The following is a 23,245-nucleotide window of genomic DNA, read 5'->3' on the forward strand; positions in this document are numbered from 1 at the left end:
ATAGGGGATATATTCACACGTTATAGAAACGAAAATGATAGTGTATTAAATTGTTTTTAAGATAGAAAATAGACGATAAAGAATCAACTTGATGGAGCTCAAACTCAAAACACGCAGTCACAAATCAGCGCATGCTTATCAAATTACATGCAAATGGCACACATTTAATCATCTCCAGAACTTTTACCTGCTTAATTGATGTAGAAATAATGAAGGAATAACCCACATCTGTCCATGAAATAGCTTTTAAGTCAACTGTCCAATTACTTCTGGTCCCTTGAAAAAGGGGGAGCTACATATTAAAGAGCTGTAATTCCTCAACCTTTCCTCCGATTTTAATGAGAATGCCCTCAAATTAAAACTCAGTGTGCAATTTAAGCTCATATAACTGTAACTTGTTTTGGTTAAGAGCTAAAATAATATATACTGTATATGTATATATATATATATATATATATATAATTCAAATATATTTAAATAAAATCTAGTTACAACTAGAATAGTTGCCGATAGTCTTCTGCAAAAATGCATATGATGCCTGCCATATTCAAAACATTATTAGAAACTACAGCAGTACAGTGATTACTTTGAGGTAGGTTTTATTAATATGACTTATTTTTCAGTGTTACAATTGCTCCCAAACACTGTTACAATCACCTCCACCAAGGGGGTAATTATAACACTCTGAGTTCTTGCATTTTAATTTAATATTCTTGTCCTTATTAGTGAAAAATATATCAATTGCATTATTAATTAGTGCACCTATATTTGTTTATTGTATCAAAAGATACATGAAACAAATACAGGTGTATTTCAAGTGTCTGTGAGCTATGAAGGAAAATGTAAAAGATGTTTTATTCTTCTGAAACAGATTACAGTAATCGAGCTGATTATGAATAATGGTATCAGAAGCAGCATCTGCACTGCTGGAATGTGCAGAAATAGAAACACATCGATCGAGCACATTAACATGACAGTGCTATTGTGCTTACCTTGCAAAAGCTGTTTCTTCTTTTACTAATTTTAGCTTCTCCACAAACAAATCCTTAGTTCTGAAACATGACAACAAGAACCTAAGCATCTGCCAATCAAGGGTTATAGTATATAAACCAAAACTGGATTGTTTAAAAGCATGGCTTTAACATTTAACAATTTAAAAGTAATTATATTGTTTGGCCTTCATAGGATTTGAATCAAGGAAAGAGGCTATAGAATTGGCTGGCCCAGACTTGTTTTGCCCTGAGCTCTCACTGGGACATGCCTCTTTCCTCCTGAGAAATCTGTTGGGCCCAAGTATACAGGATCTCCATTTTATTCATTCTATCAATATGAGAATGGAACAGAGAGAGAAGTTATAAGAAAACAGAGGCTATACACATAATAAACCTAATCAGAATTTAAGCATTTTGAAATTTCAATTATAAAAAGTTTGTACAGTGGTCGGAGGACCATCATCTCATTGTAAATAAGAAAACAGAAGAAATTATTTTTGATCCAGGACATTTAGGGGGACCACTCTCCATTACTGGTCCATAACATTTGCATTACCCAGGTTCATTCTTAAAAATTCTTGAGTGTATCCATATTTTTCTTGCCGTAAAAATGGGCCCAAAATGGGTCTAGCTTCCGGTCTATTTTTAGCTGTAGGTGCAAAACAGTTTGTTTTGCTGCTTGATATTGAAAATTGGTGTGTCTTACCATATTATTTTACTGTATTATCTTAAGAACCCACTGGTTTGTAGTGCAAACAGTTTTACCGTTTACTGCACGTTGTTATTATTCTCGTTATTTACCTATAGTGGCTAATGAACCGGAAATCTCGCCCATAGGCTTACTTCCGCATTGAAGAAAAAGGTGGATATATGGTCTGTAATTTATCTTGTAATGTCCATGTGAGTTCTATGCACTTGGATCCAGCAGCGACTACTTCTTGCGAAGACTCAGGGTGTTTGGGGCTGGACAGGGGGAGTCCCTCCCTCCAAACTCTCTTTGAGAAGACCATAGTTTAACAGGCTAGGACAGAGGTGTCCAAACTTGTTCCTGGAAGGCTACTGTCCTGCAGAATTTAGCTCCAACCCTAATTAAACACATATGAACCAGCTAATCAAGGTCTGCAGTCTCACTAAACTTCCAGGCAAGTGAGTTGGAGCTAAACTCTGCAGGACGTTGGCACTTTAGGAGCAGGATTGGACACCCTTGCGCTAAGAAATTTATAGCGGACCCGTCGCATGTCCTGTACTCAGAAAATACAAAGGGCTCCCCTTAGGTAAACACAATAATGTTCCTATTAAATACAGGAAAAGACACATGAACAGGTATAAAAACTCTTTCATCCCTTTATCAGTGAATTTTCTAAACTCAGGACATAAGGTGGGTTTGAAACGAGGGTGGTGTTGTAAGTACTGAATGCACTTGTTTCTGTGCCTGTTACAGTGCAGACATTATTTTGAAGATTTTGGAGTCAAATTAAAACAATTTTTAAAGGGTTAGTTGACCCCAAAATGAAAATTCATGTCGTTTCAAACCCGTAAGACCTTCGTTCATTTTCGGAACACAAATTAAGATGTTTTTGATGAAATCGGAGAGCTATCTGACCCTCCATAGCCAGCAATGCAACTGAAATGTTCCCAGGTCCAGAAACGTAGTAAATACATCCGTAAAGCGGTCCATGTGACATCAGTGGCTCAACTTCAGTTTTGCGATGCTACGAGAATACTTTTTTTATTGCGCAAAGAAAACAAAAATAATAATTTACATGTCGTTTGGGTTTGGAACAACATGAAGGTGAGTAATTAATGACAGAATTTTCTTTTTGGGGTGAACTAACCCTTTAAAATTAAAGCCACATTTCTCTGGTTAAGAACATATAATAAATTGATAAAGCTGTATTTGAGAATAAAGCTGCTACGGAACATAATAGCGGATATTTTATTATTGTCTAAAATTATTAATTCAAGACAATCAAGGATTTCCTACAGAATTTCTGTTTGTTCCATCGGCAAGCTAAGCATGCAGTAATACTGTGAAATTACTCATTCCTAAAAAAAAAAAAAAAAAATTCACCAAAGCACAAGTTTAAGCTCTTTTAATTCAAAAATCTTTTCACAAGAGAAAAAATAGAAATAAAAACAAACAAATTCTGGACGTGCAAGTGGCAGGTGTTCAATTAAGACAAATTTAAAAATTCAGTATTTCAACAACAGTCCTATGTTTATACACTGTGCGAATGATTGCTGTATGGAAACCTATATTTTGACATCTGAAATAAAGACAGCGTATTTCTCCAATGAAACTACGATGTGCTGCTTTTTGACACACGTTAGTCACTACGATAGTATTTCACTTTGGTTCTTCAGATTAGGCCTCTAAACACGGAGAGGCTACAGCAAACTGAAAAAATTCCAGAGAAGGTAGTTTATGTGGATTTTTGTAAAAAGACCAAACAAATGCAGGAAAAAAAAAAATTACACAAGCCTCTCCTTTTTTGCTCCACCTATCAGGAAGAAAATGGACAAAAAAGAAGACCAATAAGAAATTCTCCACACAGTCAAGCTCAAAACATCACAATGCAATGTAAAAAAAAAAGAAGAAAGACATGCAGATACAAAACATAGAATTTAGTTTTTTTTCTTTAATGCATCTATTTTAGACAAATAGATGCATTAAAGATGAAGTTCTGCATGACACCAGCTCCTGAGCTAGCGATTTTACATCTGATTGGACAGGAAAGACCTGCAGCCCGACCAATCAGACAACAGATAAAACTCTGAGGTAGATCAAAGGCCAAGCTGACCTGGATATCTAAATACACAATCACACACAGAAATCTGCTTAACTAACTGTATGACAGACAGATGAAAAGCTTGTTTACAACCGCGTTATGAACCTGTGATCAAGTCTTCCCTCGGTCCAACTGCTTAGAGATGTTCATGTGTCCACACTTACGAACCAGATTAAAGCTGAGAGCCAAGGTTGAGGAAAAAACACAATCTAGCTTGACCAAAACCCATTGCAGTAGTCCATACTATTGTGTTCATTAGTAGGCAGAAAAGGTCATTGGTGGAAAGTGTCGTAGTTGCCTTGAAGTTGCATGTTTATTTATTTATTAAATTGCAAGGACGAATGTTTTAATTTCATTATTTATTCAGAAACTTTTGAGTTTCTCTTTTGGAAGGTAGTTTTGCAAAACTGTGCTATTTGTATGTCTATATGTATCTGTTAGGCCCCAAATGTAGGTTTAATTTACATAATGAATGCCATTACTGATATTTCAAGGATTTTGAGAGAGCAAAAAAAAAAAATTCTATAACCGACTTGTGAAAAGTCTACTGAACAGTTGAATGTCAAATTTCTTGCTTTCTACCTAATGAAACATTGCACTTCTGCTTTTTTTTCTGAGCATCAAACAAAATCCTGATGTGTTGTGTTTAAAAAAAATAGAAAAAAGGTCCAATAAATTAAAAATGGCACTGTAAATAAAAATCGCAATCATCCTGTGAACAGAAGGGACAATGTCAGCTTTCCCAAATCCACAAAATCCCTTTTATTAGCCCCACCCACATACCTAATCTAGCTTGACCCCACCCACTCATACCACTAAACCCCACCCACCCACATCTCAACATCCACTTCTACATCTACAGAAAGACTGTACACATGGATTCAGTGGAAAGAAGATTCATCCACGACAGACACACGATCCCTGAAAGAAACGTGTTTGATTCAGAGCATCATTTAAAGTCAAACTGAAAAGCCTTTGCTTTGAGAGACAGGAGCAAGGACCAATAGCCAGCAAGCATTGCATCAGCCATTCTAAACCCCACCCACCTTATTTAAAAGGTACATATTTGAACTACTAAAAGGCAAAGAGTGGAAGACCAAATAAGCAAACAGAAAGCTCTTCATTTTGACTCCAACCGCAAAAAAAAGGTTTCTTTTGTCTGTTTGAGAAACAGTCCATAAAAACGTACTAAAAACCATACTTAAAAAAAACATCATGCATCGAAAGGTGTCATCATCATCATCACTCAATGTTACTCACAGACATGGTCTGTGTTAATAGTTCTTGGTAAAAAATAAGCATTTGTCATCTTCTCCTTCCTCTTTCTAGCAAAATAAAACTCTGCTCCCTTTCGTCGTCCATAGTTGGTGTAATATTGCCTTGTCGTGGTTTGTTGGAGAAAATGTTTGCACAAGAGTTTTCTGAGGTTTCTTGTTGATGATTAAATCATGGACAAATTTCCTGCAACCCGTGCATGAGCGTCACTTCCTTTCTGATGTCACTTCCTCTAAAAGAAAGCAAACGTTGTTACGGTATTAACGCTCAGCAGAACGTGTCTGTTTCTGACCTCAGACAGCTAACCTGGAACAAAAAAAACAGCACTAGTCAAACACTGAACAGTAGTGGTGTCCTGGCATATTAAAGGGGATTCAAAATCATTTTACGATTCACTGAAATAGCTCACGCAAAAATTAACATGTGGCCGTCAAACTCCAGAAATGCCAAAAAAGGACCATAAAAGTTGTACATACAGCACGACTTGTGTGCTTTATTCTTCTGAAGCTATGTGTTCAAATTAAGCTGCTGTAACTAAAATCTCATTCAAACGTTGCATAAATCGAACCAGGTTTGACGTCGATGAGACTATTTTTTTAGTCATTTCTTTGTCATTTATGGAGCTCAACATTTACTTTTAATATATGGTAAAGAGCACTCGTCAACATTCTACAACTTCTCGTGTTCAAAGACGAAAGGAAGTCATATGGATTTTGCAAAACTCGAGGGTGATTAAACAAAACACCGATCCCCACAAGAATAAAACCATGGTAATTAAATACCGTTTTATTGTTTGTTTGGTTGGAAAGGGTACGATGAAGGATCCGAAGAGGACACATCTTGTGGCTGTACACCACTTTCCTGCTGAAAAGACCATAGGCAGAAATTATACATTTGAATTTGCAAATATCCAAAAATACTTAATTTTGTGTGGTTTTATGATAAAAATATCTAAATATTCTCAAATTAAGATCAATCTGCTTAAAACAAAACTGTGTGTGATATTAAGAGATTTGTTCCTAAATAAAGTCTTAGTAATCTGTCTTAATATTTCTTTTTCCAATATAATATAATATATAATATAATAACACACAAAAAAATCTTATCGACCTAACAATGAAGGTTTAGACATATAAACCCGGTTTCACAGACAGGGCTTAGACTAAACCAGGATTAGGCCACAGTTCAATTAGGACATTTAAGTATTTTTTATAAACATGCTTGAAAAAAAAAAAAAAAAAAAAAAAAAAAACTTTACTAGGGTGCATCTTGCGACAAAACAAAGGCACTGATATATTTTAAGATCAGTCAGTGCAAGTTTATTTCAGTTGAAACAGCTCAGACTTGCATTTTAGTCTAGGACTAGGCTTAAGCCTTGTCTGTGAAACGGGGTGATAATTTTATAAATAAATAAAAAGCCCAAACTGACATTAAAATACACGTCACAAGTTTTTTTAGCTAGAACTGTACCGACATCTAGACAAGCATTTGTCAGAAGACTGCAGCAGCCTGTGGTATAACTGTCATTGATAACATGAGTGTGGGACTGACCTCAGGAGGGATGGCAGAGGGCTGAATGTGGGCATATTGAGGGATGTAAGCTCCTGGCATTGCTGTGTTGGCAGGAATAAACTGCAGCAGAGCAGAACGATGCGGCTTTATTAAAAACACAGGTGTAAATATGACTTATTAATTAGCAGATACGCTTGTGCCATATATTGGTGCAATCTGTGTGAGAGGATCATACGGTTGCAGTGCCGCCCAGAGAGAGATGGCCCATCTGCTGGGTGAGGGGAGCCAACATAGTGGACGGCTGCATTGACATGGAATGCTCCATAGAGGGTGACAGAACAGCTCCCTGAGTCAAAAAACAGAGTACAACAATCACATTCAGCAACTACAAAGAAAGAGTAAGAAATCCAGCTATTAATATACATCTGCTCTAAATAACAGAGAAATTCTGCCCACAATAGGGCAAAAACAGGAAATACTGTGTGTGTGAACACACACACACGCCTCTTTATGACTTGTGCAAGTGGTATTGTTTGAGAGTCATCTCCTGTTTGGAAGGAGACGTGGATAAAAGGAGAGATGGCGAGAGATAAGAGAGAATCTTTTGGCCTTACCGGGTGTTGCATGATGTAAGGCTGATGTGGCATCCATGAAGGATTCTGTACCTGGAGACACAAACACAGATGTTAGCAAGGAAGCAGGTGCTGGTCAGAAACACTCACGTCAACACCATGTGACTGTGAAGATGAAGTAGAAGATAAAGAGCAGTACTTGGTATGCAGAGATGGGAGAGATGTATGGAGACATTCCTGGCTGAGCCATTAACCGGTTCCCCATGGCATAAGGAGCAGCGTGATACCTGTAGCATCAGGATACAGTGTTTTTGAGGGTTTATGTTACATCTGCACATAATTTTAACTATTTATTGACAAGTACACAATGTACAAAAAACATTTTGTAATTGGATTTAATTATGATTTCACCAAATTAAAACCTGCGATCAAATTGGCCCTAGAGAAAAATAAATATACTACATGTATTTGAAATGCATTTATTTCATGATAAGTATACTCAGAGCCGGCGCCAGAGCACCTCCATCGGGGGGGCATTTAAATTTCTAGGGGGGGCACAAATCACATTGTGTGTGTGAGTGTGGGGGGGGGGGGCTGCAATCTGTGATCTCGTGCAGTTGCTGACGCTCGCTAAAGCGTGCAATCGCTTTCTTATGTGCGCTGTTTTATCGGTACTTTCGCTTTCAAAATCGATCGCGTTCAGCAAGGAGGGGAGAGGATGGAAAGTGGGGAGAGTCCCCCCTTGGCGCCGGCCCTGCGTATACTACAAATACAATTACATAATTTAAGTACTTAATAAAAATACCCTGCCATTGTACTTTTAGTATACTAAACTGGTATACTTAAGTCTGTTAAATTGGAACAACCAACTTTGTTCTTAGTTGTTCCAATAAAGATATACTGAAATATATTTAATTGTGCTAAAGTGAAACTATTGCAAGTATACTTCAGGTACACTTTAAATATCTTCCATTTAAAGACCATTATTATTCAAAGACCATACAATTCAGGCTTAATATTAAAAAATGTGCATTGTGCACAGATAGTACTCCAAATAGTTTAATTACAATTTTTCTATCAGTAAATTGAGCGATATGTCAGTAAAGATGTTAATAAATTTGAACTATATTTAGTATAAAATAAATGTAATTTACATGTATTACTTTTTTACTAGGGCTACAGCATGGGCACGACTGAACTAAAACAACGGTTTTAATTAGTACAATGTGCTCATGGTTTAACTAAAACGTGGGAACAAATCAGTGCAATGTGGCCACAATTGAACTAAATTAAAACCAGCAAACAAATTTGTACAATGTGGTCTCCATTAGTACAACATGGCCACTTTTTAACTAAAACGAAGGAAAGAGTTAAAAAGTAAATGGGAAGAAATTTTTAATTTGTGGCCCTGATAATAATTTTGTTTTTGCATGTCACATGCAGGACTAGAGAATAGAGTAGACTATATATATTATGAATATAAAGGAGTAATTTAAGACGCGTTCAAGCTGTTCTTACCCATTCTGAAGGGCAGTGTTAGGGTCATATGTCAAGGTCATTCCACTCTAAAGAAACCAAAAGAAAAGTTAAGCATTACTGGATTCATACACATGATAAAGGCAATTTCACTTTACAATTAAAGGATTAGTTCACTTCCAGAATAAAAATTTCCTGATAATTTATGTCATCCAAGATGTTCATGTCTTTCTTTCTTCAGTCGAAAAGAAATGAAGATTTTTGAGGAAAACATTCCAGGATTTTTCTCCATATAGTGGACTTCAATGGGAACAAATAGGTTGAAGGTCCAAATTGCAGTTTCAATGCAACTTTAAAGTGCTCTACACAATCCCAGCTGAGGAATAAGGGTGTTATCTAGTGAAATGATCAGTTATTTTCTAAAAAAAAATATATAAAAATTTATGTAGTATGGTGGCCGAGAAGTGCAAAACAAATCACGATTCTGAAAACAAAATAAATTACAAACGCAAATGCAAATCTAAAAAACAAAATAACAATCAGAAAACACAACAACAAATCAGACAAACCAGAAGAGGTAGGTATAGTTTGAGACCGCGCCATTGGTTTGGGAATAGATTACTCTCCGCTGACTGGACGAGACATCTGTCAATCTTTTGCTCCGCTTTAGTTCTAGAACTAAAAGTACAGAACTAAAGTACTGGGACGATTTTGGCAAACTATTTCCCAGTACCATTTAAAGGGTTGCATTCGCACTGACAGTGGGTACTAAGAAGTGACGTAAAAAAGAACAACGACGTTAACAACAGGAGGATGGAGGACGCTGTGATCGGAGCTGTGTTTTTGTTGTGTCTCGTGGGTTTCACAATAATGGACATGGAATGTTTACACAGCGTTTTTAAATCATGGCGGGTGAGGGCGTTTTCGTATGTACTCCGTCACGATTGTTCCTATGGAACTGTTTTAGGCCCTACTCTGAAGTAGGAGATAATTTAGTTCCTCCAAAAGCAGTTCCGGGAACTAAAACTGTTCCTAGTTCCCGCGGTGCGAACACGCCAAAAAGTGGGTAGTTCCACAATTAGTTTGGGTACTATGAAAAGGTTCCTGCGGTGCGAAAAGGCCTAAGGTCTACAGGAAGAACCAGAAGAACAACAGCAGAGTCAACTGAAGAATCAGCTCCAGTGGCGCAGATGGTAGATCGTGTGTCATCGTCTTTTTTGGCGCAATCGTCCCTTTAGATGAGATACGAGATTTGAAAGGGGATCGAACCCGGGTCGATCGCATCAAAAAAGCGATGCGCGATCTACTATCTGCGCCACTGGAACTGATACTCCAGTTAACTCTGCTGTTGTTCTTCCTGTAGACCTTGATTGACAGATGTCTCGTCCAGTCAGCGGTGAGTAATCTATTCCCAAACCAATAGTGCTCTCTCAAACTATACCTACCTCTTCCGGTTTGTCTGATTTGAAGTTGTGTTTTCTGACTTGTTGTTTTGTTTTCGAATTTGTCATCATGTTTTCTGACTTTTTAAAATGTTTTCGTAATTGTTTTTTTTCGTCTGTGTACTCCGTTCAAAAAGGTAAGGTAGGGTAGGGCAAAAATCTAATTTTCTCCAACTTAAAAATTAAAAACTTAAAAAAAAAAAAATAAAAAAAAAAACTTACGACATCGTTTTTTTGTTTGACTTTCTTTGCACGTTAACTTTGTAAACACAGGGTCGGCACTTCCGCCTACATCACGTGTGACCTTTCCAACATGATTACATAATTTAGTTGAGCAAGATGAGCATTTGTGGTTAAAGTATAAACATTTTTATTTTTTTTTAAGAAAATGACTGATTGTTTCGCTAGATAAGATTGTAACTAAGTTGGACCTTCAACCCGTTGGCTCCCACTGAAGTTCACTATATGGAGAAAAATCCTGGTATGTTTTCCTCAAAAACCTTCATTTCTTTTTGACTGAAGAAAGAAAGACATGAACATCTTGGATGACATGGGGGTGAGTAAATTATCAGGAGATTTTTATTCTGGAAGTGAACTAATCCTTTAACATTTAAAACATGTTAATAATCAGATTTAAATGGTTGACAACCAAACAAAGTGTGACGTATGATGCCATGTAAGGATGGCTAATTCAACAAACACACACCCATTCACCTGCCATCACCTCACACACACAATTATAAACAGGACTTACTAGTCTCACCTCGGCGTCTCGTGTCCAGGTTCGTCCATTGGGGATGTATTTAGCTTGACTCGGTCTCTTCTTCTGTCCGCCATCAGCAAACTTACACAGCAAAGGTTCTGATGCACCTGTAACACACACACACACACATTTCACTTACAGTGCAGTAGACTATATAATCTATAGTCTCTAGCCTACATATAGAACATATATGCATTGTAGAGAATATTGTGCCGAACACTCACCCAGCATCCCAGAGGAGGACTTAATGAACTTCCCATTGAAGTGAGAGATCACGGCGTCGCACTTCTCTGTTGATTCCATCCTTAAAATAGAGCAAGAAAATTCTATTTCACAACACATCCACAAAAATCGTGTATATCTGACACCGATTCATAACTGTACCCACAAAATCAGTACCCAAATGTCACTGACCTGGCAAAACCCACACCCCGACTCACTCCGTTAGAGTCACGGAGGATTCGGGTGGAGACGACCTGTCCAAAAGGTTTGAGGAGGTTCTCCAGCTCCTGCTCATCCAAGGACACGGGCAGGTTGGACAGGTACAGGTTAGTCGGATCCTGCTCCTGTTGCTGTATTCAGAAAACATAAAACACATTACACGCATTATTAAGCAGCCTTCATGCGTCTATTCAGAGGATAACAATCACTGTGAGTCCAAAGACATCATCTTAAATGTGCTTCGTGTAAATGGTCAAAGTAAACATTTGTTGCTCAGTTTTTTTCTGTTAGCTTGTAAGCTAACCTACTGCTAGCCTGTTCATGTAGCATACTGCTAACTGATTAGCCTGCTAGCTTAGCATACTGGTGTTTATAACGTATTTAAATGACTACATACATCACAGTAAATTAAAGATGGAATTGATGTAAATGGTATCCATTTACATCAATTCCATAGGTATTTTGTCAGTTTTTTGCATGATTTGCCTGCTTGCTTGGTTCAGTGGCTGGCCTGCATGCTTATCATACTAGCTAATCATGGCCGATTAATTTGGATCTTTAAATTAAAAATGATACAAAATTATTTTGTGGTGTAACCATGACAATACATTAATGTATTCAAATTACATCACATATCAAACTAATAATGTTGTCATTCTGACTGATTAGCATGCTAGCTTAGTCATCGGTGAATAATTCTGATAGAAAATCACTTCGCATTGTATTTAGTGTTAATCATGACAATACGTTAATGTATTTAAATTATGTCACATACCACAGCATATTACAGAATCTATAAACAGTCAAATTATTTTACTTTCGAATTAGTTTTTTCCCTGTAAGTTTACAAGCTAAACGTACAGCGCTAAGTGATTAGCATGCTGGTTACATGTTAAATGATTAGCCTGTTAGTTTAGCATATGGCTTGCTAATAAACCTGCTAGCTTAGCTACCACTTCCACTAAAGGATTGGTAGAAATGCCGATTATATAAAAGATAACGTATTCATTTTTATCACTCCCTACCATTCAATTAATTGAGAAGCAAGTTGTCTGAATAAGCTTGAAACCTGAATTTTCAGACTAAAATGGATTGAGCAGATATCACAACACACTGCAATTGTATTCCTCTTCTTTAACTATAAAGCAACACCATCCATTCATTCATTTTTTCCATTGGAATCATGTGTCCGGTGTTTCAAGGGTGAGACTTTTAGGCGGTTTATACTCCGTCTCTGCTGTGATGTGGTGCTTGAGTACTTTGTGAAGCCACAATACAATTCTGTACTCGTCTCTCAGCTAACAAGGACACATGATATGCTACAAGCTGCATTTCAGTCTGACATTCGATTGGCTGAAGGCCGAATCTCAGCTTGCTATTCTAGATGCCTCAGCAGAAATGAGGGGGGCCAAGAGAAGATGTCAACATTCCTCAACATGCATGCGTCAGACATGTTTACACAGTACACGGGGAAGTGGAAGAGTAATATGCTGACAGTAGAGGGGAAGAGGAAAAAGAGGGTAGATTAAAAATTGAAGATGCAGGCAGAAACGCCCAGCAGAACATAAGAGAAGGTCACTGCAGGATTGTTACACACATACTTCTCTGAGGCACAAAGATACACAGGAAATGCATGTGTGTGTTTTTGTGTGACTGGAAAAGAAAAGAAAGCGAGGAAACGAGGAAGAAATGCAAATTAAAAGACACCGGAGGTTAAATTTGAATGTTTTACATTAACATTTCCTGAATCGTCCTAGCAGACAGGTCATGAACCAGTTACTTTTAAAAAGGAAGTGATGTCACAAACGGATGGCTCACCTTGGCCATTTGAGCCTGAACTCCGTTGGTCTTTAGTGCTGCGACGGCTTTTTGTGCGGACACAGGACTGTCAAAATCCACAAACCCATATCCTACGAAGAAAACACAATGCGTTACCACAAACTATCTAATCTACAACCAACCACTAGACCAAACACATATCTTTAAATAACAACTCGCTCATCACACCATCACGTTACCTGGGTCACAGTTTGTAAGTGGTTTTTAAAATCGGTTAGTGATGGTATCAGGATAATATGATAGTACTAAGACGTATACAATATTACTAAATGATGATCATATTCATGTATCATGATATTTACACGACTGTTCAAAAGTTAGGGTATGATTATTTTAATTTTTGAAAAGAACTTAATACTTTTTATTCAGCGAAGACATTATATTGATAATTTATCATTTTAAAATCCATTTCTATTTCAAATAAATGCTGTTCTGAAGGATCACGTGGCCTTGAGGACTGTAGAAATGACTGCTGAAAATTCAAAGAAAGAAAAGTCATTTTAAAATTAGCGGTCAATCGATCGAATCGTGATTAATCGCATCCAAAAAACGTTTACATATTATGTGTGTGTGCTGTGTATATTTATTATGTATAAATAAATACATATGTTTCTGAAAAATATGTTGTGTTTATATATTAAATATATGTATATAATAAATTATATGAATATAAATACATACATGTAAATATTTTCTAAATATATACTCTGTGTGTGTGTATTTATATAAACATAAATAAACACAGTACACACACACATATTATGTAAACAAAAACTTTTATTTTGGACGTGATTAATCGCGATTGTTGACAGCACTATTTAAAATACAGTCCAAAACAGTTATTTTAAATTGTAATAATATTAATATAGACATGCTGAGTATAAAAGACTGCATTCAAATACAGTTAAAAAATTACAATGACCCAAAAAACTTTTAAACAGTAGTGTATATGGTCCTGTTTTAAAAAAATACCATGGCAGTACCAACTGACGTGACAAAGAAACATGGTATTACCAGAGTACTTTTCACACAGGGTTAAAAAAAAAAACACATAAAATGAGATGAGAGTGTTAATTGTGAGAATAAAAAGTGTAAGAAGTGTAAAAATAAAATTACATGACAAACCTTTGCATTTGTTTATAGTCTTGTCAAGAATGGCTTTGGTGGACACGATTTTACCATATCTGCTTACAGACAGAGAAAAAGAGAGAAGTTAGCACAGGCTCAGCTCACGAGTCAGTCAATGTGTCAAATGACACAACAGCACAGGAATTTATGACCTGCAGGACATGAAACACAAGATCTACCATAATCCCTGAGCAGAGAAAAAAAAAAATAACACCACCCAAAAGAGCTCTCAAAGTCTGTTCGAGACTCTTTTAATTCAGAAACAAAGAGTCACTTGTGACAGACACTTGATGCCGACAGCCCGGGAGCTTTAGAGGGTCACTGTGTGACAGACGAGGATTGAGCGGAGAAACCTGTTATTACAGCACGCAAATCAACACGGTTCACAGAAAACACTTGTCTTAGCGCGCGTGTGTGTGTGTGCGCGTGTGTGTGAGAGAAAAGTAACTCGCCATAAACAGTGTAGTGAACAAGGGATAAACACAGGAGTAAGTGAATGGTGAATGGTTATCTTTCCATTTTTTTATACCGTTTCATACATTTAGATATTTTAAGAATAGCACATGAGACTGTACAAATTATACCATTAACATTTCATTAACAGCATTATGCTACATTGTTGTGCACGACATCACACTATATATGTCACGCACAAAAGTCGTGTCCAGTGTTTTATATTTGCTATTAAATTTTAAATAACATATTTCCTGGAAGTCTGGTTGAGTCAGGAAAGTAACAAAATGGTTTATTTACCTGGCTTATTTGTGTCACTGAAAATAAAAACGAAGCATTGCATCGTGGGATACCACACTTAGTGCAGTTTACATTTGTTAAATGTAGTAGGTCATATGAGCATTCAATGCATGTGGAGTATTTACATACTAGTATGCACAGTACAGAAACTTTCTATAGCAGAAACAGTGATTTGTATTTTAATATATTTATAGATGTAATTTATTCCGGTGATGGAAAAGTGTCACATGATCCTTTGGAATTCATTCTAATATGCTGTTAAAGAAACATTTCTCATTATCAGTCTTGAAAACGGTTGTGCTGCTTCATATTTTTGGTGGAAACTTCATATTTTTAAAAATAAATATTTTGTAACAATATAAATGTCTGCTATGTTAGACCAATTTAATGCATTATTGATGAATAAAAATAGATCTTATTGACCTCGAACCTTTGAACTACCACACCACAGCTATGAAATGACTGCGTTTAAAGTGCTAAAAAATAAATGTATTCTCATGCCGGCTTCTCTCAGGAAGGCTGTGCAGGAAAGAGCCGTGACAGTAGTGCTGAATGGGAAAGGGCTGTTTTTCATTCACCTTCACCGAGGGCTGCTGAAATTTAAATACGCTCATATATTTATAATCCTTTTCCTGTGTCATTAAAACTCTGGCTGAGATGAATAAATATTTATTCTGTGTGACGTTTAGCAGAGCTGCACAAGCAAACGCTAAACAACATTTTGGGGCGTGTCCTGGGCTGTGTCGCAAGGGAGGGAAAAGCGGAGCCAATCACATTTCACACACAGATCACAAGACTCCACCGCGCGACCTTGGCCTTGACCCATGCGCTCCAGCGGGGGAGGCCCCATTTCCTGCCCCTGCCGGCAGAATTCTGTCAGAGGCTCCCAGAGCGACGCTGTTTTTCAGCCTGATGCGGATCAAGGCAAATCAATCTGCAGCTCTGCCCAGAACGGTCACTCTCTGTGATTAAAACAGCTCCGGAAAGTGGGGTTACGATGTCACCGCAATACCTCAAAGCTGAACTGACACATTCCTCATGGTTTTAACCAAAATATACGGTTGTGATTATAACCGTGAAGTCTGTAGTATTGTCTGTAGTGTGTCTAGTTATATATGACCTCCTCAGCTTCAGGATAGAAGCCAAGAGGATTATGGGCCCCCCATCTGACTCTTTACAATCAATTTGAGGGATTACCATGGAGATGACTGGTCTCCTGGACGCAGCGAGGGGTAAATTAACCGACGGTGGGAATGTTTGAAAGAAATACACGCGAGATTTGGACGCCTCTGCACAAACAAGTGCTCTCACTTGAATATAAACACACATGCACGCATATATGTTTGTACGAAAGGGGACGAATATCCGTAATAGCATTACCAAATATTCCATAGTGTTCAGCAGGATGAAATTAGTAACAGTCGTCTCGCAATATTTTAGGGAACTAAGCAACGCACAAATGTTTGGAAACGAAACCCCTGACAACGTCTGCAGATCCAATCCACGTTTCATGCTCTAGTAACTGCTGAATCATAGGTGCTGGCCTACTACTGCAGGCAGAGCGTCTGTTATGAACCATCGGATCTCAAACAAACGCTCACTTGTGTGTGTGTGTGTGTGTGTGTGTGTGTGTTATGAGCTTCAGAGGAGGTGAGAGGGAAGAACTTGTGTAGCATAACCAGAGGAGAAAGCCTTGAAATTATAAGCCGACACTTGACGTTAAAAATAGTTTATACAGAGAAAATTAACAAATTCAGTGTCATTCTTTTAAAACCGCAATGCTACAAATTAGGGCTGGGTATCGATTCAGATGTTCTGATTCGATTCTGATTGTTTTATTACATTCAGTGAATATAGTTTTAATACAAATACTATGAATATTTCTAAAAGAATTAACAGTAAACAGTTTACAAATGGTAAATTAATAAAAATTAATTAAGAGCTAAAGGCCTGCATTTTAAACCTATTCTTTTTTGTATAGGGTCCTATTTTTTTAAAAACAATAATAGGGCCCTATAAAATGTTTTTCTTAATTTTTCTAAATGAAGGCATAAAATATTAATTGAATTTATTCTAATCAAATGAAAATTAAACCCTTATATTTTTTGGCAAACAAACTGCTGCACAACAGAGGTTTAATGATAGACTAATGATAAGATTCACGTTAATCAGATCGGGTGTTAAATTTTTGCTGAAATAAATACCGGAAAGGATCGATTTGCGGCTTTTGAGAATCAATATCGAATCAACATCATTTAAAAAAAAACGATTAATTGAAAAATCTATTTTTTTGCCCATCCTATAAATGCTAAATAATTAAAATAAATATTAAAATGTCAACATGTCATGAAAACAGTTGAGTTGCGAAAGTAAAATCCTATTAATTTTCATCAGTAACATATGGATACGCTGTTTCCGTTAAAAAAAAGCGTAAATAAACGTACAATACATATCCATGCGTTACTGATGACAGAATAGCGTACGCACTTTGCGCCCATCGGATGCTCTTCAAAATGACGCTACGCTGACACAGAGACTAATTGTTGAATAAATGTCGTTATTCTTATTTTCTTTGCGTACAAAGAAAATTGAACCACTGATGGCAGATGGACTATTTTGACGATGTTTTTTATACTTTTCTGTGCCTTACAGTGCCTTACAAGTTTCTTGCTTTTACGGGTTTGGAACGACATGGGGGTAAGTGATTAATGGCAAAATGTGCATTGGAGTAAGCCTTTAAATGCCGCTCCATTTGAAAGCAGGTGATGGAGATTAGCGCTAATCACGGAACCGGCTTTACTGAAAAGATGCGCATGACAATCGCATGCGATATCGCCCAGCCCTATTATTTGGGATACAAACCCGAACGTAAATGCAAAACCAATTTGGGCATTGCATTGTGGGATACTATGCAGTGTAATTGAAAAAAGTTCTATGCTGTGTTTTTTAATGAAGTATCCTGTTAAACTTGGAATCACATTAGATTATTTAAGTAAAATCAGGTTGTGAAGACTATTTCATGTTGCCTTCAACCTCAAACTTAGATCATGTGACAGACTATAATATTAGGTTATTAGTGGTATAGTCTTGAAAAAGCTGATTGTGGTGGATGTTTGCGGGGTAAACGGGGGCTCATGAGGGTCTATCCCAAAATTTGACCTAATTCTGACAATCTCACATGTTCAAGCTGTTAACAGACGCCAGCCCCGCTGTGCTGCAGAATCTCACAGTAAGAGGAAAACAGAACAGGAACTGTATTTATTTGGTTGAATGTACATCCAAGACTCTAACATTGCTGGTGATTTCATCATGACTTAACAGCCAATACTCACGGCTGGCAGAGCATGACCAGATCATGATCGGTGGTTCCCGGCGGTAACCCGCGGATGTAGAGGTTTGTTTTGCTGAGTTGCTCCCAGCCGGTTGTGCTGCTGCTGCTACTGCTGTTGTTGGTGCTGCTATTGGTGCTCGGGCTGGACGGGGCCATCGGAAGGGTGGGTGGAGCAACAGGAGGCTGTCATGGGAGCCGAACAAACATTTCATTGATTTGACAAATGGAAATGACATCACATAACGGCTGCACTGAAACACAAAAATAGCAACTTCCAAAACAAACCATGGACAAACTTTTCTTTCTTCTACACTGTATGAGTTTCTTAAAAAGAAAATATCCACACTAAAAACATAAGAAAATACCCCCCACCTCACTCTCCCCTCAAACACGCTGTGGCAGGGCTACTCCATTCATCATGATGATATCTTCAACTCTATCTGTAGTGATCTGGTGTTATTATTACACAGTCAGTCATCACCAGCGAGTCTGCCCACATCCACAGCTCCCTACAGTCTAATTCATGTTTAAGCGAAGCACAAACAGGCCTAGAGGCACAGTCGGTCCTTCAACACTCATATCAGTCCAATCTACGCATTCTTCCGGAGCTGAATGAGTTGGGATTATTTCACTGGATGAAAGCCCATATAACTCTGGAGAAGTTCCTAATGCGGCATCAGCTCCTTTCAAGGCTTGCCACACGGCTGTGTGCAAGGATTAAAGGGATAGTTCACACAAAAATGAAAATTATGGCATCATTAGCCTACACACCCTAATGTTGTTCCAAACACATATGGCTCTCTTTTTTCTTCAGTGGATCACAAAAGGAGATGTTTTAAGAATGTGCTGGCTTCTCTTTTCCACTCAACTATAATAAATGGGGTTGGAAGCTTGCAAGCTTTAAACAAGATGGAAAAGTATCATAAAAGTAGAAATTTAAACTGTAAATTTACAACAAATTTAATAATTAATCAGTCAATTAAGATGATACACATTTTGGCTGTTACTAAACAAATGAGACCAGTATCATCAAAATTAATCTGTGCAGAAGTTGCGTCTGAAGTGGCATTTAGATGCATTTACACTATTTAGCACAGCTCAGAGTGACATGGAGTGCTTTAACCAGTTACAAATGCATTCTTTTTTGACATTTTAAACATAAAACATTGAATATTTATATTTAAAATTATTTAAAAAATTTAAATAGACGTTAAATGTGAAATTAAAACCGCCAGTAGGTGCCAGAAAGCCCCTGTTAATAAGTAAGTCATTGCGACTGAACCGAATCATTTAAAGGTTGATTCATTCAGGAACGAAGCACCGTCATGTTGCTCAGAGACGCAAAACAGTGCTGTGGCTTTTTGGAATTTTTTTTTTTTTTTGCGAAATGGAGCAAAAACAGGCAATATGGTGTTGTATGTCTCTTAATATTAACTTATTGTTTATTGAACCGTTGTATAAAATCAATATCACATTTGTAATCATGCTTATTTTAAGAAAAAACAGCATGAAATTTTCTGCCCCCATATCTTGAATTTTGCAATCATTCTTAATGCATTTTAATAGATTGAATCATGCAGTGAAAGAACACACTAAATGCGCACGTGCACTCTTTAACCCGCTTCATCACGTAGGCTAATGTAAGAGTGCACTCCGCAGGTGTTTTGTTTGTTTTTTGCAAAATACTCGATATTGTCAAATTGCACATCGTTAAAACAACAATTACGATATTATCTCAGACGATATAAATCGCACACCCCTATGGTCATGTCAATCAGAGTGCCGACTGCCTACATAATGCTGAAACAATGCTGAAACAAATTCTAACCTCTAATACTAACCTTAAAGCTGCAGTCCATAACTTTTTTTGGTTAAGAATTATAGGAAATCAAGTTGAGCAAGTATATAACCAGCCAGTGTTCAAAACTTTTGCCTTACTTTAGCCCGATTCACAACGGTAAACTTATTCCAGTTTTATATGTGCATCTGATTACAGATACGTGGGATTACACAAATTTTGTATTTTAAAAGAGAACCAGTTCTAAGTAAGAATAATTAGCATTTTGGGTTAAAATAATTTCTTTATATGAAATTCGAGTGGTATGACGATTAGAAATTAGACTGGACAGAAATTGAAATCTGCATGTATACACGTAGTCGCGTACTGCTGATGTTGTTAACATGAATAATTTGAGACTAAAGTATAATAATTTGCACGGTTTGATGCGAGTTCTACTGCGAGTAGAGTTTTCATCCATAAATCTGCTTTAGCAAAGAGGAAGGAATGTTTTCCAGAGAAAGATCACATGATACAGGAGCGCTCTGGGATACAGGATGTGTGGGCCTCTTGCCCACCCTGAGCAGCGGCCACCACAGCCCACATCACTGACTCACTTCCTGTTTCTTAGTCATTCATTAAACCGGTTCCATTTCTCCCAGCCGTCACAAAATGGCTGCCTGTTAAACATCAGCAGGTGATTGTTCACAGAACCAAATCACCGCCGCAAAAAGTGACGGCAAAACCTCAAAACAACAGACGCGGTTAGAAAAGACAGTGGCTCTGACTGAAACTATTCTTAAATGCATGCATAAAAGCGCATGTGAATAAGACAGTAACTCTGTCGGGTTAGTGGGTGTTCTCCGTTTTTGACACACTGACCCATTTTCACATGAGCGGCTCACACACTTGTGCGCTGAGGTGAAACTGGACGTGACCCCATAAGCTTGTTAGCGCCTGTTAATTACCGAGGCAAGAGATCGAGCCACTTTTCCTTCCACAACAGCGTGAAAATTACACACTGAGACAGATTGAAGCATTGCATAGCAGATTTATGGGAAGAATTTGTTGGAAAATACCCGAGGATCTCATGCAGCATATCCACAAAATGAAACGAGAAAGGTGAACAAGACACACAGATGGAGATCCTGTCCTAGTTTCCTCTTCAATCTGTCATGATTAAAATAGACTGATTTCAAGTCCTGTATAAAAAGTGCTCACAGACTCACAGGGAGCATGGTGCAGTTTTATCAACTGGGAAAATAAAGTCATGGGAAGGGTAACTAAGACAGAGGGAGAGGGAGAGAGGAGGGGGTCACATTCAATATCCAAGCCATCTCTCATATGTCGGTGTGTCCCTTGGGTCCTGAGCTATGCGCTGTAGTCATCCTAGACCATATGGTTCCTATAAACTGTGAAATCCTGAAGCCCATTAACTTCTGCTGCCTCTATCACAGCCATCACTCTGAGCGCCATCACATGAGCGCCTATGCAAATGCATGTGTGATTTCATGCAGTGTGTGTGTGTGTGTGTGTGTGTGTAAGCGACATCCATAAATTCTCACATCTACAGATTTGGAATGTACAAACAAGCAATGTTCAAATAGAATTCCACAGGCCACACCCTCTGCTGGTCCACCAATTGCTGGAAAACGTTCTATTAACTCATGAATATTAATTAGGCAAAGATTCTTCAGAACACACCCAATAATCTCCTGACACAAGTTGCCATGGCAGACTTTCACCACAGGCTTCTCTCATCCTCATCTCCCTTCACTCATTAACACAGAATATGACTAAAAATCATATTTTTAAAAAGACAGTAACGTTAACGGCATACTACAAGATATCTTTAACAAGTGCAAAGTAGGAATTCACTGAAGAACGTGTCAGATGCATGTTTGTGATAAATGAGTGTTAGTCAAATGAAACGACACTTCATTAGTCTCATTTCTATTTCTGGGCTCACTCCGACATCCCAAAGCTGGAAAAAGACACTTCCAGTTCCGTCAACAGACTTTATAAATATTACATTGTGCAAGTGCAGACGAAGCGGTGTTGTGTAATACACCAAATTATCATAAATAGATCAGATTAACATCCAAAAAGGCCTAATGAGGAAAGAACTCACGCAAAACCGAAAACAGTTGCTTGAACGGCAACGGTCGCGTCTCAAAACACAAACGACCCGTCTACCTAAACCGCATTTTTTTGGCATTATAGGTGCGCGCATCATGTCCGTCCATCATAATCCCGTTCCGAGATAGCAAAGATCAAAAACGCCGCGCGCTCCCTAAAATGCTGTCTAGATAGGCAGCGCGCTAGATGTTGAGACACTGCCGATGTACGTGCGCGCGCACGAGGAGTTAAATACATTCTGTCCCAGGTAAAGGATCTACTGGCCCACCGTGAGTCCATCCTGTTGTCTTCATCATCATTACCTTTACAATGTCTCACTTCACCCACCTGCTTTCGATATGACGAAGTTCTCATTGAGTTGCCGAAGATCATCCTGTATTCCCGTGTTCTGTGACCCAACGATGAATTAAAAAAATCTACTCTCTGATATTTGGTTACAGTAGAGAGCTGCAAATTTTCCACATCGCACACTTCAATGTTGGCTGCGGAGTGAAGTGATAATCCGTGCTTTGAGCAGATTAAGATTTCTGCTAAATAAAAACCTCGCTCTTGATAGATGGTTTATTTCCACCTTGGCTTGTCTGACCAGTTTCGGTAAATCGCCTGGTTCATTGATCTCGGTTTTGTTGCCCGCAGCGAAGACCCACCTACTGAGGAACGATCCATTCTGCAGTTAGGCGGCAGGGGGATGGCGTGTCTAATTAATCGCACGTGACGAGTCTTTCCGACAAATACAACCAAATTATAAACATGCATGATTAAATTAAGTGTATAAAACTGGTATAAGTTTTAAAAACTCTGACACAAAAACAGACATAACTCGAGTGATAATTTGTTAGCGTTAAACGTTCCCCCCTACATTAGGTTTGGTTCAATCCCGCACGCATGCAACACATTCCACTACCTCGCTATCAGATGCCGTCTACAATACACAGAGCAGACTGTCCTGGGTGGACGTCCATGCGTACAAATACACCCTAATTAACACGTTTATTCATATTTGAATAATTACAATG

General features: G+C 37.9%; 1 protein-coding gene across 5 annotated transcripts; it reads right to left on the reverse strand.

Annotated features, from left to right (window-relative positions):
- Positions 1–3,069: 3,069 nt before the first annotated feature.
- On the reverse strand, positions 3,070–22,861 carry LOC306857175 (RNA-binding motif, single-stranded-interacting protein 1-like). 5 transcript variants are annotated; one of them, XM_079396943.1, is made up of 14 exons: positions 22,557–22,861; positions 18,315–18,496; positions 14,227–14,285; positions 13,081–13,172; positions 11,236–11,393; positions 11,046–11,125; positions 10,822–10,928; positions 8,659–8,705; positions 7,340–7,427; positions 7,183–7,233; positions 6,804–6,914; positions 6,608–6,688; positions 5,839–5,920; positions 3,070–5,362 (listed from the first exon to the last, which is right to left on the reverse strand). In XM_079396943.1, exons 1-13 carry the CDS (start codon positions 22,599–22,601, stop codon positions 5,843–5,845), a joined length of 1,179 nt encoding a protein of 392 aa, XP_079253069.1. In that variant the 5' UTR covers positions 22,602–22,861; the 3' UTR covers positions 3,070–5,362; positions 5,839–5,842. The 5 variants fall into 5 exon arrangements, with proteins under 5 accessions (XP_079253069.1, XP_079253066.1, XP_079253067.1 ...); XM_079396940.1 differs by having other exon boundaries at positions 6,608–6,712; positions 10,813–10,928; positions 22,557–22,846; XM_079396941.1 differs by having other exon boundaries at positions 6,608–6,712; positions 22,557–22,842.
- Positions 22,862–23,245: the final 384 nt, after the last annotated feature.

This window comes from Barbus barbus, assembly GCF_936440315.1.
Source record: "Barbus barbus genome assembly, chromosome: 37".
NCBI classification, from domain to species: Eukaryota; Metazoa; Chordata; class Actinopteri; order Cypriniformes; family Cyprinidae; genus Barbus; species Barbus barbus.

Coding starts and splice junctions, on each gene's coding strand:
- LOC306857175 (XM_079396940.1), bottom strand. CDS start 22,601: ATGATCTTCGGCAACTCAATGAGAACTTCGTCATATCGAAAGCAG. Junction 13,173..14,226: donor GACTATAAACAAATGCAAAG/GTTTGTCATGTA, acceptor TTTTCTTCGTAG/GATATGGGTTTGTGGATTTT. Junction 10,929..11,045: donor GTCCTCCTCTGGGATGCTGG/GTGAGTGTTCGG, acceptor TGTGTGTTACAG/GTGCATCAGAACCTTTGCTG.